We start from the raw sequence: 16,537 nt of genomic DNA, 5'->3' as shown, positions 1-16,537 counted from the left end.
TCTTTTAATGATGTGTGAGTGAGACTTAATCAAAATCACACTATAAAAAGATGGTTAGGTTGTAGGAGTCAAACCCTTATGGAAGACTCAGACCCAATTAATTATAATTATTTATTTTTTAATTATGTGGCTTAGTGATTACAATTTTATTTTTAAAGTGAATAAGTAAATTGTTAAGTTCGAACCGTTCAAGTATATAAAATACGACGTTCCTACCAACTGAACCAAAATCACGAAGACTCTAATAAAAAAATAGAATTTATTGATACAAATATATGACTTTATTTTTATTTTTTTTGGTACATCAAATATATGACTTTATACTAGTATGCATTATTTATTTGACCATAGTTTTATTTTATTTTATTTTTATAAAAAAAAAGTGATATTTTATGGAAATAATGAATTCCTTGGGCCTTAGGGTTTGTGTAATAATAATTTATGACCGCCTCTACAACACAACACAACACAACGTGTTTTGCTGACAATCACAATTCATTCATTCATTCACAATCACATTAACATTCACAATCGCACAAAACTGAGGTTCAGCTGCTTCATCGCTTCTTCCATTTCTCAAACCAAACTAGCATGTTCTCTTCCCTCCAAGGTTCCCTCTCTTTCTCTTCTTCCTCTATTTTCATTTCGTTTTTTCTTTTCCGTTTTGGGTAATAATTTTGATATTTTTTCAATATTTTCTATACTATTCAATATGGGTTGCTTCGTTTATTTGATCAATGAAAAAAAGATTACTTTTTTCTTTCTGGGGTTGAGTTTTAGTTTGATTTGGGGAAAAAAATTGCATCTTGAGTCAAATTTCCTTTTTTTTGTTTTTCTTTTCAATTCTATGGTACTAAGAAAAAGTTGTAAGTTCTAATTGATGTTTTTAATTGGATACTTTTTCTATATTGAAGAGATGGAGATCTGACATATTCTACAAAAGAAAGTGTTATAGAAACAACATTCATTTATCTTGTAGCTGAAATTTTTAAGTTCCTACACAAATGGGTTATGGAGATGGAGATTCCAAGAAATTAGGAACAAGTAGTTGGGGCATTTGTACTTTTTGTTAACTTAGTTTGCAACCCCTTTATTTAAGAACTTTACTTTTTAAATGCCTTTTGGAGGATTGGTCATTTAGTATACTATCTACTATTTAGGTTGTGTTTGGATAATTAGCTAAGTTAAGCATTTATTGAATAAGTGCTTATCCTATCAGTGCTGATGTAAAAAAGATGGTTAAATTGTTTCCATATAAGTTGATAGATTTTTTTATAAGTTATATTGGGAAGCTTATTGAAATAAGCTGAAAAAACTTATGTAGACGTTGTAAGCTGTTTTCATAAGCTTTTTTAAACGCTTACAAAAGTGTTTATAAACACAAATAAGATTTAAATATGCTCTCCCAGATGTACCCTTTGATGCTAATCAAATTGTATGCTTTTTGAGGTTTTGGTTTATGTGCGAGAAGTCACTGTAACTAGCATTTCCGTAGTAATGTTTTGTTTACCATATTTAAGGTTTAAATCGTTGAAAATATTTCTGAATTATGTTATTAAAACATTCTTGTTGTTTGCATAATTATCCGTTTGCAGATTTTTGATGCTTAGAAAGATAAAGAAAGCTGCCCAATTTGTACATAGGATAAATAGATGCAGGTACGTGGAAGTGAGTAGAAATGGGCCAATTGTCCCGGTTAGACCAAATGCCCACCATTGTCGGTTCTACATGCAATATATGTTTCACAGTGAAGCACGTAGTTCATTATTGCGGCTTGCGACAAGGGAAAGCTTTAACAAATGCTGTTCTTTTAGAAACTTTTCTGTAAGCTCAGCAAGTAATGAAGTCACACTTAATGCTCAGATTGCTTGGAAAAGGCTGTACAAAAAGTATTGTTCCAGTGGTGATAATACATTTTCTCCCACCATAAATATGATTGCTCAGGCCGTGAGCTTGGCTTTGACTCGCTCTTATTTGCTGGTACCTGGTATTTTTGCATTTACATGTGGAGAGCTTGCATTGTCCCAGCGAAGATGGGGAGATACAGAACGTTACCCATCACAGGAAGGATTGTACATGCGTGCACGAGATGGGTATAATTACATGTTTACATTTACGTTCATGATAGTTGAAGGTCTTGTCTTATTAGTGAGGGCTCTATATTTAGCAATTTTGTTCTCTCCGAGCATTGTGATGGGACCATTTGCAGACTATTTTGGACCAAATTTTAGGAAACTGTGGCTCCGTGTCGTTCATCGAACACTAGAAAAAGCAGGTCCCGCTTTCATAAAATGGGGTCAGTGGGCAGCTACGCGGCCTGATCTTTTTCCTCGAGATCTATGCATTCAGCTTTCTGAACTTCATAGTAAAGCTCCTGAGCATAGTTTCAGCTACACAAAGAAAACTATAGAAAAAGCATTTAACCGAAAACTTTCCGAAATTTTTGTCAATTTTGAAGAGGTTCCTGTTGCATCTGGAAGTATCGCCCAAGTGCACCGTGCTACATTAAAATCTCGTTATCCTGGTAAGCAAACACCACCGCAGGTGGTTGCTGTAAAGGTTAGACATCCTGGTGTGGGAGAATCAATCAGAAGGGATTTTGCTATTATCAATACGGCGGCAAAAATTTCGATGTTCATTCCCGCTCTTAAGTGGTTAAGATTAGATGAGAGTGTACAACAGTTTGCAGTTTTCATGATGTCCCAAGTTGACCTTGCTAGGGAAGCTGCCCATTTGAACCGCTTCATTTATAATTTCCGCAGCTGGAAGGATGTTTCTTTCCCTAAGCCTGTCTATCCACTTGTGCACCCTGCTGTTTTGGTAGAAACATATGAAAAGGGAGAAAGCGTCTCACATTATGTTGATGGTTTTCAAGGACAGGAACATTTTAAATCTGCTCTTGCTCACATCGGAACTCATGCACTTTTGAAGATGCTTCTGGTAAAATATCTTCCATTTGCAAATTTTGATTCCATTCCTATCTTGTCATTTTGGGCATTGTTGATTTATTATCTCACATTAAGTGTTATAAAGGACGGTCTTGCAATGTCATTATACTATTGAACTTGAGCAATTAGACAGAATATTAGAGATTGTTGGCCCATTTGGAAAAATGACAATTGCAATCCTAGATTGTTTAACTAGCATGGATCAATGAATCAATTGCTTGGATATAAAGAATACCGCACTTAGATCTTCATAATCAGGGTCAGTGTTAGATATACTAGGATAAGTTGTTTATCTAGTAAGTATGAGTCATAGTTTGGCAAAACAAAGTTTATTACTTTGAGTTTTCTAATTTCCCTTTTCTTTGTCATGAAATATTGCAACAAAAACCCTTTTCTAAACAGACTCCGGCTGTTACTCTTTACTGGGATTTAGAAAGGTCTTTGTGTGCAACTGAAAATTTAGGGTCTGATCATTAACAAAGACTATATTATGAATGGCCATACTGAAAAATTGGTTTTATAATATATAAGTGATATTTAGCTTTCTTTTTTAAGGATATGTATGGATTCAGCTGGATTTTAGAGAGCGAAATTTAAGTTGCAATTGCTAATGAAAAAAATTGATGATGCGGATTCTCCCATATATTCGCCATTTGTTAGGATGCTTATTGCAAAACCTTTTTTTATATACAGACAGTTATTATCAACCCTTTGTAGAAGCATTGTTTGTTACGGGGTAAACTAAACTGGTCTTCTTAGCTTTTTGAGGAGTGTTACGTTTTCTAATTAGCTGGTATTGGTTGTTGAGATATCATTATTCATCACTTAAATCTATTCGGTTATTTATCTTTTTTTATATATAATGTATTTCTTTTATCCTAAGTTTCTCTTTACTGCATATGTTTGATCTATTTTAATTATCATGTACATTCTAATCTTTAGTATGAAGTAAAATCAGCATTGTTCCTGTAGTAGTTTTAAATTTGGAACATCATAAAGTTCTAGTTTAACCACGTAGTCTTCTTCCAGGTGGACAACTTCATTCATGCAGATATGCATCCTGGAAATATCCTTGTTCGGGGCAAGTCTAGCAAACGGCTTTTCAAATCAAAGCCTCATGTAATTTTCCTAGATGTAGGCATGACTGCTGAACTCTCTGGTAGTGATAGGGTAAATTTACTGGAATTTTTCAAATCTGTTGCCCGCCGGGATGGCCGCACTGCTGCAGAATGCGCACTAAGTTTATCAAAGAAACAGAATTGCCCTAATCCACAGGCTTTCATTGAGGTAATTGTGTTTTTCCAACTTGCATTATTAATTTTTTCCCATTTACGTTCCCTGTAGGCTCACATATATTACAGAAAGTGATTCAGTGCTTGTGGTTACTGCATTTAAATCTGTTACTTCACATGGTTTTATTTTGTGGGATCTGATTCCTATATTCATAAGTGAAGATTTTTACTGTAATTGGGGTTGATTCTTAAGTAGGATCAGAAGAGCAATGAAATATCGTAACAATGACTCGGAAGATCCTATGGAAGGCCAAAAAGTGCTTATACATATAAAACACACACATAAGCATAAAAACTAGCATATATTATATGCATAAAATAATCTTTAAATCACCAGTAAACTAAATCAAAATTAAGAGAATGAATCTGATTAGAAGAGCGTTTAGGCCATACAACCCAATTCCCTCATCTTCAAACATATAGAAGTCTAAAGCAAAAAGAAAATGAGTTGGACCTTCAGAATAAACCCCCCTAATTCTATTAATCTAAAGCCAAGGGAGATCGTGAGCTGCCTCAACCATGGTTGTCAAGATCACGAGACATGGAGGAGGGAGAGTCACAAATGGCCGCGCAAGCGCAGGTATGGCACAGTCGCAGTCATTGGTGCAAAACAAACAAGTCATATAAGAAAACCCGATCCGAAGATAGAAAACACCCATTTCAGTGTCTTTCCATGGGCACGATCCTCCAATCCCACCACATTTTGTTTGTTTTTTCATCTTAATTATTTTTATTAATAAAATTAGTGTGCTGCAAATGGCTGGGGGTACTAACATGGTTGTGATTGCAGCTATTATTGTGATGTGTTTGCATGTCATTTTGCTTAACAAATGATTTTATTCAATCAAGTAATGTTCAATTTTCTTCAGCAAACTTATTATGGTTTTATTTTGTGATATACATACATGTACATGATGAATTAAATCATATATGGACCAATGGGCATAGCTTATTGAAACTGAATGTCAAATATCATTTTATCTTACGACAAATTTGCATGTACTTGTGAACTCGAATCAAATACAAGTTTGTAGAAAATAATAAGTGAATACTGTTATGTGTTATTCCTCAGCTCAAGGCTGGTTTAAATAGGAAGAGTACAAACATAAAAGGAAATAATAGATAAGCTTAGAATCTCCTAGAAATAACAAACTAGGAAACTAAATATTTTCCAACACCCCCCCTCAAGTTGGTGCATAGATATCTATCATGCCCAACTTGCCGATCAAATGCTCAAAGGTGGGCCTTGCTAAGCTTTTGGTCAAGATATCTGCAGTTTGCTGACTCGAAGTTACAAAAGGTAGACATATGATTCCGGCATCTAACTTCTCTTTTATGAAATGTCGATCGATCTCAATATGCTTGGTTCTGTCATGTTGAATTGGGTTATGAGCTATGCTAATAGCGGCTTTACTGTCAGAGTATAATTTCAACGGAAGCTCAATTTTCATCTTAAGCTCTTCTAGGACTCTGTGGATCCATAATCCTTCACAAATACCTTGAGCCATAGCTCTAAACTCAGCTTCTGCACTACTTCTTGCTACAACTCCTTGTTTCTTGCTCCTCCATGTCACAAGATTACCCCAAACATAGGTACAATATCCGGAGGTTGATCTTCTGTCAGTGACTGAACCTGCCCAATCAGCATCGGTAAAGATAGACACATTTCTTTCATTAGTCTTCTTAAAAAATAATCCCTTTCCAGGATTTGCTTTCAAATATCGCAGTATCCTATAGACTACCTCAAGATGTTCCTCAAAAGGAGAATGCATAAACTGACTTACTACACTAACCGAGAAAGCAATGTCAGGTCTAGTGTGTGACAAATAAATCAGTTTCCCAACCAATCTCTGGTACCTTCCAGTATCAACAGGAACACTACCTTCTTCCCAAAGTTTTGCATTAGGATCCATGGGAGTATCTGCTGGTCGACATCCACTCATTCATGTTTCTTTCAATAAATCTAGAATGTATTTTTGCTGGGAAACTAGAATACCATCTTTTGATCGAGCAACCTCCATACCAAGAAAATATCTCATGGATCCCAAGTCCTTGATTTCAAAGTCTAATGCTAATTTCTCTTTTACTCTTGCCATTTCAACTATATCATCTCCAGTAAGGACGATATCATCAACATAAACAATTAGGACAGCAATTTTTCCATCTTGGGAGAACTTTGTGAACAAGGTGTGGTCAGCTTGTCCTTGAATGTACCCTTGTTTCTTCATGGAATAAGTGAACTTTTCAAACCAAGCTCTAGGAGACTGCTTTAATCCATACAAAGACTTATTTAGTTTGCATACATTTGATCCAAACTTGTCTTCAAAGCCAGGAGGAATGTCCATATATACTTCTTCTTCTAAATCACCATTGAGAAAAGCATTCTTAACATCCAACTGATGTAGGGGCCAATCTAAGTTAGCAGCAAGAGACAAGAGAATTCTGACAGTGTTCAATTTTGCAACAGGAGCAAAAGTCTCTGAGTAGTCTATACCATAAGTTTGAGTAAAACCCTTAGCCACCAATCGAGCCTTGTACCTTTCGATTGACCCATCTGAATTATACTTCACAGTAAACACCCATTTGCATCCAACCGTCTTCTTACCATCCGGTAGTGTCATAACACTCCAGGTTTTGTTCTTTTCAAGAGCTTTCATCTCCTCAAGTACAGCTTCCCTCCACTTTGGAACTTCTAGAGCAACCTGTACATTTTTTGGAATCTCTACACTAGACAATTTTGAGGTAAAGGCAGAAAAAGACGAAGACAAATTTGAATATGATATAAAATTGGACAATGGGTATTTAGTGCAAGATCTAATAGGTTTTCTAACAGCCACAGGATCATCGATATCGGGATACAAAATACGACTCTCAGAAACAGAGATAGACTTACCTTTTCTTTTTTTAGGAAGTTGATCATCCCCCGGTTCAGATTCATGACAGTGTTGAGATGTGGACTCATCACTTTCTTTGTGATTCTTTCTCACAAAAACCTTTCCTTTCCAAGTCTTGTTTCCTGCTTCAAACATATTATCTTTATATGACTCATTATTTTGTGGCATTTCAATTAGATCATCATTATCATTGTTTTCAAAATTCTCATTGTTTTCTTCATGAGAAAATGTAGGCTCGGATTCACCAAGCTCACTACTCATAACAGGAGTAGGATTAGATAAAGAATCATGGTCATTTTTCGTTGGTGCAGAAGTATAAGTCTTAGAACTTTGTGATACCAGCAAAGATAAATTATTAAAAAAACTCATGTCCTCAGTTTGAAACGAGTTAAAAAAACTCATGTCCTCAGTTTGAGACGAATCTTCATTTAAATTTCCCCCCTGAAGATGCGTGTCAAAAAAAGGTTTGTTTTCAAAGAATGTAACATCCATGGTGATTCTACTCTGATACCATATTAGAATTTGGGAGGCCTATACTCAACCACAAAAGCTAGCTTGAGAGTTGAGGTTCGCACTACACTTATAAAGGCTATCTATGCCATATCTCTAGCCAATGTGGGACTTCTAACACACCCCCTTACGTCCAGAACTGAACAAGCTGGAACGTGGAATTCAACAACAACGGGTGGCCCAAATATGGGAGGTCTCCACAACAAACAACAAATGGATCTAGGATAGGCTCTGATACCATGTAGAAAATAATAAGTGAATACTGTTATGTGTTATTCCTCAGCTCAAGGCTGGTTTAAATAGGAAGAGTACAAACATAAAAGGAAATAATAGATAAGCTTAGAATCTCCTAGAAATAACAAACTAGGAAACTAAATATTTTCCAACAAAGTTTATGCTATTTCATTCATTATTTCCTCTTTGTTTTCTAACAGGAAGTGGAAGAGGCATTTACATTTTGGGGAACCCCAGAAGGTGACCTGGTTCATCCTGCAGATTGCATGGAGCAATTACTTGAGAAAGTCAGGCGTCATAGAGTTAATATTGATGGTAATGTTTGTACTGTCATGGTGACGACCTTGGTTCTTGAGGTAATTATTTTTCCTTTTACCACGTTCTCTACCATCATGTGACCAAACTTGCAAGTTACAAGAGTTTACTACTGGCATTACCTTTTGTATTATTTCTATTTGCTTATGGTAAGCCTAATATTTGTGATTGTATAATTTGTAGGGTTGGCAGCGAAAACTTGATCCTGGTTACGATGTGATGCAGACACTACAGACTTTGCTGCTTAGAGCCGATTGGGCAAAGGATCTTTCTTATACAATTGATGGACTCATGGCCCCTTGACTAAAGGAGGTTTTTTAGTTGTTAAGCCTCTTGAGAAACAATTTTGACATCATAACCCCCAAAACATCTCATGTCCCAAGGGCTCTCTCAGGATTGCTGTTTGTTTGTTTTATTAAAATTTTATTCTTTGAAAATTCTATCCCCTGTATTTTTTGTTTAATTTTCAACAGTAATTTTGTGAGAATCACAGTTTACGACCAAAACGAAAGTAGAAACAATAAATTGGTGATCACTTCTCTCCCACGTTACCCTATTTTGCAGTTGTAGCTGCAAGATGAACCAAGAAAGGAATTTATTTCCTGTTATTTGCAATGTATGATAACAAGGTTAACACAAATATCGACCATGATGGAAATTAAAGTAAATATCATACTGATTTGAACTGTAACAATGTTCAGTGTCCTGTCTCAAACTCTCAGTGGAGTGCATTTAAATAGCTTATTATTATATATATTTTTGGAATAAAAATAGCTTGATGGATTATGAAAAATACTAGCATCAAAGATTCAAAGGAATATCAGTTGTACTGTTGATATAGCATTTCAAAATGTTACTGAACATCATAGATACTGGTTGTTGTATGTGTAATGCTTCACAGATGCTAAACCCTGCTAGATTATAATTGATTGAAATTTTACGACAAAGTTGCATGTTCTTATGATAATGTGCACACTCAATGTTGCAGATTATTGTAGTTGCATTATATCATTACATATCATTTCAGCTCTAGCTCAAAAAGCTGATACAACATTCTGATTTCAAATAACACAGCAATTGAACTGATTCGCTTCAAAATTGAACAGTCGGAGAAATATCATATACCATGAAATTATTCATTTTAGATTACATAAATGTCACCAGAAAAATTAAAAAGGGAATAGAATCTGAAAGTAATGAATTGAAGTACCAACAGTAAAAAGAATCAATTGATGTACTTGGCTAGATCTTAACGAGTTTTGATAATAAATCTATAAAATAAAAATAGAATACATGGTCCTGAGGTATATAAGAATATACTTTAGCTAGTTCAATCATGTTTTGGATTGGAAGTGAGCTCGCGAATTTCTTTTATTGCCGACTCCACGCTATGAAGAGCCATTTTCTTCACCTGTTTTCGTGAACACGAGAAGAAGAAGAAGAAACAAAGTCTTGTCAGTTCATGACTGCATCTGAAAGAAAAATGCAGAAATTGGGAAATAATAACATTATTATGTAGTTTACCTCTAGCTTGTCTACTTCTGCTTTATGGTCTTCTGGAAGCAGATGGATCTCATCAGTCAATTGGATACACTCGGCAACACTCTCAGGAGACATAAACTCCAATACCACATGAACACAACACTGCAGATCAAGAATCAGATACTTGTCATACCTATATGGATTCAAGTTACTATCAAATGAAGTGCTACCTAAATCAAAATTAAGATAGCAATATTTTGCTGTCTAATTTCGAAGTGTATAAATCGCGTTTAGAAAGAATATATATATCCATTCAAGAAAAGTTATATTTTTTGATGCCTAAAGGAGACAAGATCAGATGAGAAAATGTTTAATAATATAGTTAGTAGAGACCTTAGAATTCCTAATCTGGTATGGACATCCAGCAGGAATGATGACAGCTTCTCCAACATGTTGCTCAAATGTCCATGGTTCGATATCTGGAAACAGGTGATTCAAGTATTTATATTATAGGAACACAATAGACAATACAAGCACATGAGTTAAGATCTTACGGATATACTTACCGAATTCCTCCTTCAGTCTCATTTTGTGAGTAGTGTCCAGAAAGATGCTCTGATCTAGAATTGGGTGAACCATCTGCATAAGATAGATAAAGTCAATCATTATCAATTCAAACAAAATCAAGCTAAGGGAATTATCTTTTTTTGTAACTTGCCTTCTCACTGCCATATGCATTGGTATATGAAAATTCATCGGCGTGCCTTTTGAGGTATTCTAGAAGCTTCGGCACATCCTGTCTTCGGAAGACATCCCACTGAGCAATAGAATACATGTCAGTGCTCCGAACGGTCTTCTGGAAAGGTGAGAAGCTTTGCGCCTTTTCAGTATCAGAACCAGAACGGCATTCGCCATTGCTGGAAGTATTGTTATCTAAACTCTGACTAGCTAATGTTTTCACTTCAGTAGAGATGTAAGACGTTCTATTGACTCTCCTGTAAAAGTCAGTTCCTTGCGTCTCTGGCTCCTTTAGTTCCATGTCTTCTGCATGCTCGTCAGTAATCTTTGGCAACCCCCTTTGACACAGAGTTCTTTGCTTTTTCAATAACTTGGTTATCTTAGTAAGATGTTCCGTAGAGAGAGGAGCATCTGAGGTATGTGCCATAATATTAACCTGGAATTTCAAATCCGACATAGTAAATGACATTTGTTATTTGCATAAAATTATTTCACCTAGTGCAATGGAGGAATGCAGCATTGCTATTTAACATGAAGCTTTTGCAATGATTGAATTGAACAATTAATAATTAGTACATCAGTCTGACAAAAAATATTCCAAGAGGAACAGTGTTTTCATGGTACACAAGGGACATCGGTAATCCCATGTGAGAGGCATTCCAAGAGGATGCTTTTAACTCCAAAAGATGAGATACCGAGTTATCATGACAGGTACATGTATAAAATCTCAGAAGCATACTCTGTGATATTTGAAATCACTTCTCCATTCCAAGTTTCAACAAAATATACTAAAAGTTTAGGAAATTTTTATTCCAGATATATTTAAGAAATCAATGCAACATAGAAAGGAACATACCGCATCATATGGTTCATAAGAGAGATTTAGCACGGAATAAGCTTCGTTGTCAGAGCAGCCATGAGAAATATAGACATATGGACCTTTGTCGCGTTTTGCACTCCCATCTTTCATATATGCCGCTAAATTCAGAAGACCATATCTGGGATTCATGTACTCTTGAATTGGAAGAGCACCAATTACTTCTGCAAAATGAGCTGGAAACTGTTCTTTGAATAGTTGGGAAGATAGCCATCCATTTAGTTTCAGCATCTCATGCCAATCATTTTTCCGAGGTTGACATTTAAGAGACCCAGTAAAATCCTGTCTAATGTTAATTTCCACCTGCCAGAGCAAGAGTTCCAAAAAAATATACTTTTAGCACGAATAACAGAATTGAACAAACAATGCCAACCTATATGCACCGATGCATTCAAGTTATGAATAACTATGGACATCATAATATGCATTAATTGGATTTAATAATTTTCTAACTTAGGTAAGTATCAATTTAACATGCACAATTAATTTATACTGACCTCCCACCAATCCAAGCAAGCTTCAAGCAAGTCCTTATTATTCTCATATCTTGTAATGCTCCTCTCGAGATAAGCACAGAACATGGCCAGAGGATCCCAACTGATGGTTTTTGTACTTCGGAGCACGTCTCGCACTAGTACAGGATGGCCTTTTCCCCAGTGTTTCTGAAAGTGTTCGAAATGATCAGAATTGATGTCGAAAACTGTAGGATAAAATAAGGAATTGTCATCAGAATCTTCTCTTCGAGCAGCTTCTTTCGAATGCTTATATCTGTTAGTTTTATGATCTTTGTCAATGCAAAGTGAGCAACTAGAATTTTTATCCAACATTTCAGGAACGTCATAGCTGCAAACTATTTCTTCCGCCTTAGCTTCCAATTCTTCGATCCAGCTTAAGGGAAAAACACATCTCAAGTCAAGGTGGCTATTACCGCAACCACCTAGCTCTGTTGGAGGGCATGATACACTGTCAGAAGTACCAATACAACCAGCCCAATCCGGTAATATTGAAGTATCAGTTACATTGTCGCTAGAAATGGTCTTATCATCCGAAAGGCAACTTTCATCAGCAATGCAATCGTCCATTTTGTCAGGTAAGTTGGACGCTGAAGAATTTATATGCTCAAAGGGGCTTCCTTGACTTAATGTCTGACAACATCTTAAGCAAAGACTGTAGGAACAACTAAAGCAGCTTCTGCGAAGATTCAGAATGGGTGTTTTGCAGTAGTTGCTGAGAAAAGTATTCATAAATACTTTTGTTAGCAAGCAGAACTAGAAAATAATTGAAATTACATAACAGTAGCAAAAAAATTAAAAAAAGTACCAGCAATTTTTCCCATTGCATCCAAATTCGACTTGCTTGATGAGAATATCAGAAATATTTTTTCCTGTCAAACATAAACTCATCTAAGATAATTGTATGTAATAAACAAAAATATATTCACAAACCGCGAAATCAGAAGAATGAGAGTTGCTACCTGTATTTTTTGCTTCTGTTTCTAGCTCTATATGCTGGTCTTCGCTTATTTGTTTCAGTACAGGAAGAACCAAACAGACCAAATAATGAAAATGCAATATCCTATCAACTCTACATGTACCAGACAAATAATCCTGAAACAACATAGGATAAATATCAATTGTCAATAAGTGCCGCTAAAGAAAAAACTATCCTAAAAGATTAGCATCAGTCATCGATATCAGACCTTACTTTCACGGTCCTTACACTGACTCGCACGGCAATCTTTACATGTGCAAGTTCCTCGACAAACTGGACACGCCATCTTAACCTCATTTTGAGTTTCGAAATACCTAAATTTGTTTCAACAATATATCAGCAAGTGTTTCATATTTTGATCCTCAGCATACAATACAAGTACAGGTGACATAAATCATATTCGTAAATATCACTAGTCATTATCAATCAGCATAGTACAACAGATAACACGGAATACGGATTTAGATGTACAAAATACGGATGAACAATCTCAAATAAAGCAGATCAAAGCACACACTTTATAAACATTCAAGCATCAGAATTTTCCAAAATACACTATACTATAGTCTACATTATACAATGTTGATAATGAAAACACTGTAAACATAACAAAAAATGAAGCAAAAAATTTACCATATAAGCACAACAGATAATAATGTCACATGAAATCAATTTCATAATCAAAATTAAAAGTAAATTAACATAACAAGTTAAGTTCCAACCGTTGTTTAATGCAATCCATGCAGAAAAACACTTGCTGGCAATTAGAACACTTAATCAGATTCAAAGAATCACTACTCTGACACCAATGACACTTCTTCCTCTTCCCCTTCTTCAAAACCTTAAAAAACACAAACAAACACAACATCATAAAAAAACAAAACATTAGTACACAACAACATATAAATGTAATGTATGATACTGAATGAAGAAAAAAAAGTCAAAATTGAAGAAAAAAAGTCAAAATTGAAGAAAATTCAAAATTGAAAAAAACCCACCTGCAAATGATCAAAATTGACCCTTCTATCAACATTCTTGGACCTGAAGTAACGTGGTGTAACAATTGATTTACCATTACAGTGAAAATCAACATCACAAGATGTTGAAGCAGGAGCAATTTCCATAACCCCATTAGGTAATTCTTTTCTCAATTCTCCTTCACTGTAATGCTGCAATTCAAATTCTTCATCTTTTCTGTTGTTGTTGTTGTTGTTGTTGTTGTTGTTCTTCACCTTCTTCTTCTTATCAACCTCTCTCTGTAACACCATCCTTATCAGTTCCAATTGCACATCACCATTCTTCTTCTTTTTCTTCTTTGACCTAATTTCAACGACGTCGTTTATCTTCCTCTTCTTCTTCTTCATCTTCATGTTTCCTTGAAGTTTCAGTGATTCTGGAACCTTCTCTTTGTTCTGCCGAATTTTTCCTTGAAGATAATGAGCCTCGCATAATTTCACGTTTTCCATCGCTCTTCTTTTGCACCGCCATTGCCGTCCGTCGGTGCGGCTGCACCGGAGATTATCCGGCGGAATTTCCAGTTTGACTTCATCCGTCGTTGATTTTTTCCCCATGGAAAAAAAATTGAATTTTTAATTTTTTCTGTTGAGAATTGGGGTTTTTTCTGGGGAAAATTTTGCAGGGTAAAGTGAAAGAGGCACTTAGAGGAAGAGAAAAAAAATAGGGTTTTTTTTAGGGTCTAAAGGATTAGTTTATTAGTTTATGATATTTATATATCGGAATTGGATCCTCTACGACGCAGTAGTTTATGAAAGATTTATATTGGATTTGGATTCTTTGCAGCAACGGAGCCTAAAGATTGATGTGTGTGATTAGAATGATTTATTCATTCATTAAATTATAGAGAATTTGAATAGTCTTGTTTAGTCTTGTAATCCTAAATTTAGGGACAAATGTGATCATGAATTGATTATATAGGACTCTTCAAAATCTTTTCCATATCTTTTGGTTAGTTATTATCTGATAGAGTGCAAAAGTTCTTCTGAAAAAAGATTTGAATTTGGGCTTACTTTTTTTTCTTCTTTACTTTCTTGTTGTTTTTTGTTTTTATTTCTTGGATTCAAAGCTTTTGGCTGCAACTTGCAATTATATAGTGTTTGTAAAATTCAGGTTGCTCATTGTGGGATTGTTTGGAGAGAATTGCTATTCTTGGAGTTAGAATTTTTTTTAATGAAATCAATTATTAAGTGTAGTAGTAGTAGTAACTAATTAGCACTTAGCATTTGATTAAATAATTGAGGTATATGCATAAATGAAATTCATGAATGGCCAATGCAGGGACACTGATGTAGTACTAATGTGTCATGTTTAGATGTATTTTGTGTCACAAATGAAAAGTGAATGTTTTTTAGTGCTATCTTATAGACAAAGCTGATGCATAACAGTGTATACCATAGAGTAAATTTTTAGTTTGTATACATATTTATTTAGGACAAAGCTTAAGTGAATTTCCTAGGATCCTTAGGTGTTTTTTGTGGTATTCTTAACTTAATTATTCATTCAAATTCATAATTTTATCAAAGTTCGTTATAAGCACAAAAACCGTCTTGAAGTTAAAAACAATACGAAAAACATCTACGAAAATGTAGTTAAGTTGTCTTTTTATTTTCTTTTGACTTTCTGTTTTGGATACAAGGAAAAATTGATAAGCTTGCACATTCCAATAGCAATGCAATAGTGCATTTATATGTGAAAAATATTTCTGTGGTGAAAACATGTTGATTTTTTGTGGTTCAATTGTGTAAAAAATCAGATTCAAAAGAAAATAAAAGTAATTATTAATTTATGGGGTGAAAATCCATCAAATGTTGTTTGATGAGCCCGTTTTCTCTCTTGTGCCTGCACTATGTTGAATATTGGGCTCAAAATTTAATGCAGGGTTACTAGACTGGTGCATGCTTCAAAAAATGTTTTCATCACCACAAGGAAACTAGTGATATTAACTTGATTTGTTTTGTTTTGTAAAAACATTACAATATGTTTAATTATTTGAAAGAAGTATAATTCTGATATTTGATAGTAATCAAATTTGCCATTACTTGGTTGGAAACGAGACTCCGTAAGACTTTACACTTGTTTGGTTCTGCGGTGCCTTTAGGAAAACCACAACGAAATACTACATTAATGTGGAAGCTGTGTTTTGTAGCTTCCTAGTTTTCGTGTGACAATAGTGCCTTGTGGTACAAGAATGAAATTGCAGCCGCAGTTCCAAACTTGTTTGGTTATGTGGTGTGTTTAGCAAAATCACGGTGAAATACCATGTCATAGATGTGTCTTGCTTTTATCAGGAAATTAAATATCTTTGAAGTTCCTTTTAATGAAGAATCTTTTTCTGCACATTAGCTGTTGCTGCTGAAATGAATTTAAACACCAGCATTAATATATTTTGTTATTGTTCACTTTTATTTTATTTTGTTGAATTTCAATTTTACTTTAATACAGCTACTACTCTCTTGCTAGTACCTAGTTTCAATTTTATAAATAAATAGTTTTTCCCCTAAGCCAAGTGGTAGTTAATCTAATGGTGTCTAGTTGTACTATAGCCTACTATGCAGTACTATGGCTATCTTTGCTAAAATTAAGCTATAAACTAACTTATAGCTCATAAGCAAGCTGATAGCTGAAAAGTTAGCTGATTGAAATTAAAGTGTTTGGTAAAATTAGCTTTTTAAATGATCGATAAATATAAAAAGACATAAAAGGACATTTATATGTAGTTGGTAGTTTTTTATTTTATAA

At 34.7% G+C, this 16,537-nt stretch overlaps 2 protein-coding genes across 2 annotated transcripts; one reads left to right on the top strand and one right to left on the bottom strand.

Moving 5' to 3' along the window:
- Positions 1-419: 419 nt before the first annotated feature.
- Positions 420-8,887, top strand: LOC123905535 (ABC1 family protein YPL109C, mitochondrial-like). Its single transcript, XM_045955182.1, has 5 exons — positions 420-610; positions 1,596-2,940; positions 3,978-4,235; positions 8,079-8,234; positions 8,377-8,887. Exons 2-5 carry the CDS (start codon positions 1,603-1,605, stop codon positions 8,494-8,496), a joined length of 1,872 nt encoding a protein of 623 aa, XP_045811138.1. The 5' UTR covers positions 420-610; positions 1,596-1,602; the 3' UTR covers positions 8,497-8,887.
- Positions 8,888-9,276: 389 nt separating this feature from the next.
- LOC123905533 (lysine-specific demethylase JMJ25) lies at positions 9,277-14,858 on the bottom strand. Its single transcript, XM_045955181.1, has 12 exons — positions 13,780-14,858; positions 13,504-13,622; positions 12,990-13,095; positions 12,765-12,897; positions 12,611-12,674; positions 11,788-12,517; positions 11,270-11,593; positions 10,394-10,849; positions 10,242-10,314; positions 10,069-10,154; positions 9,718-9,837; positions 9,277-9,604 (listed from the first exon to the last, which is right to left on the bottom strand). The coding sequence occupies exons 1-12, from the start codon at positions 14,350-14,352 to the stop codon at positions 9,524-9,526; spliced, it is 2,865 nt and encodes a 954-aa protein (XP_045811137.1). The 5' UTR covers positions 14,353-14,858; the 3' UTR covers positions 9,277-9,523.
- Between the last annotated feature and the right edge of the window lie 1,679 nt (positions 14,859-16,537).

This window comes from Trifolium pratense, linkage group LG2 (genome assembly GCF_020283565.1).
Source record: "Trifolium pratense cultivar HEN17-A07 linkage group LG2, ARS_RC_1.1, whole genome shotgun sequence".
In the NCBI taxonomy this organism is placed as follows: domain Eukaryota; kingdom Viridiplantae; phylum Streptophyta; class Magnoliopsida; order Fabales; family Fabaceae; genus Trifolium; species Trifolium pratense.
Note: the sequence above shows the minus strand (reverse complement) of the source record. Positions and strands in the feature narration are given on the sequence as shown.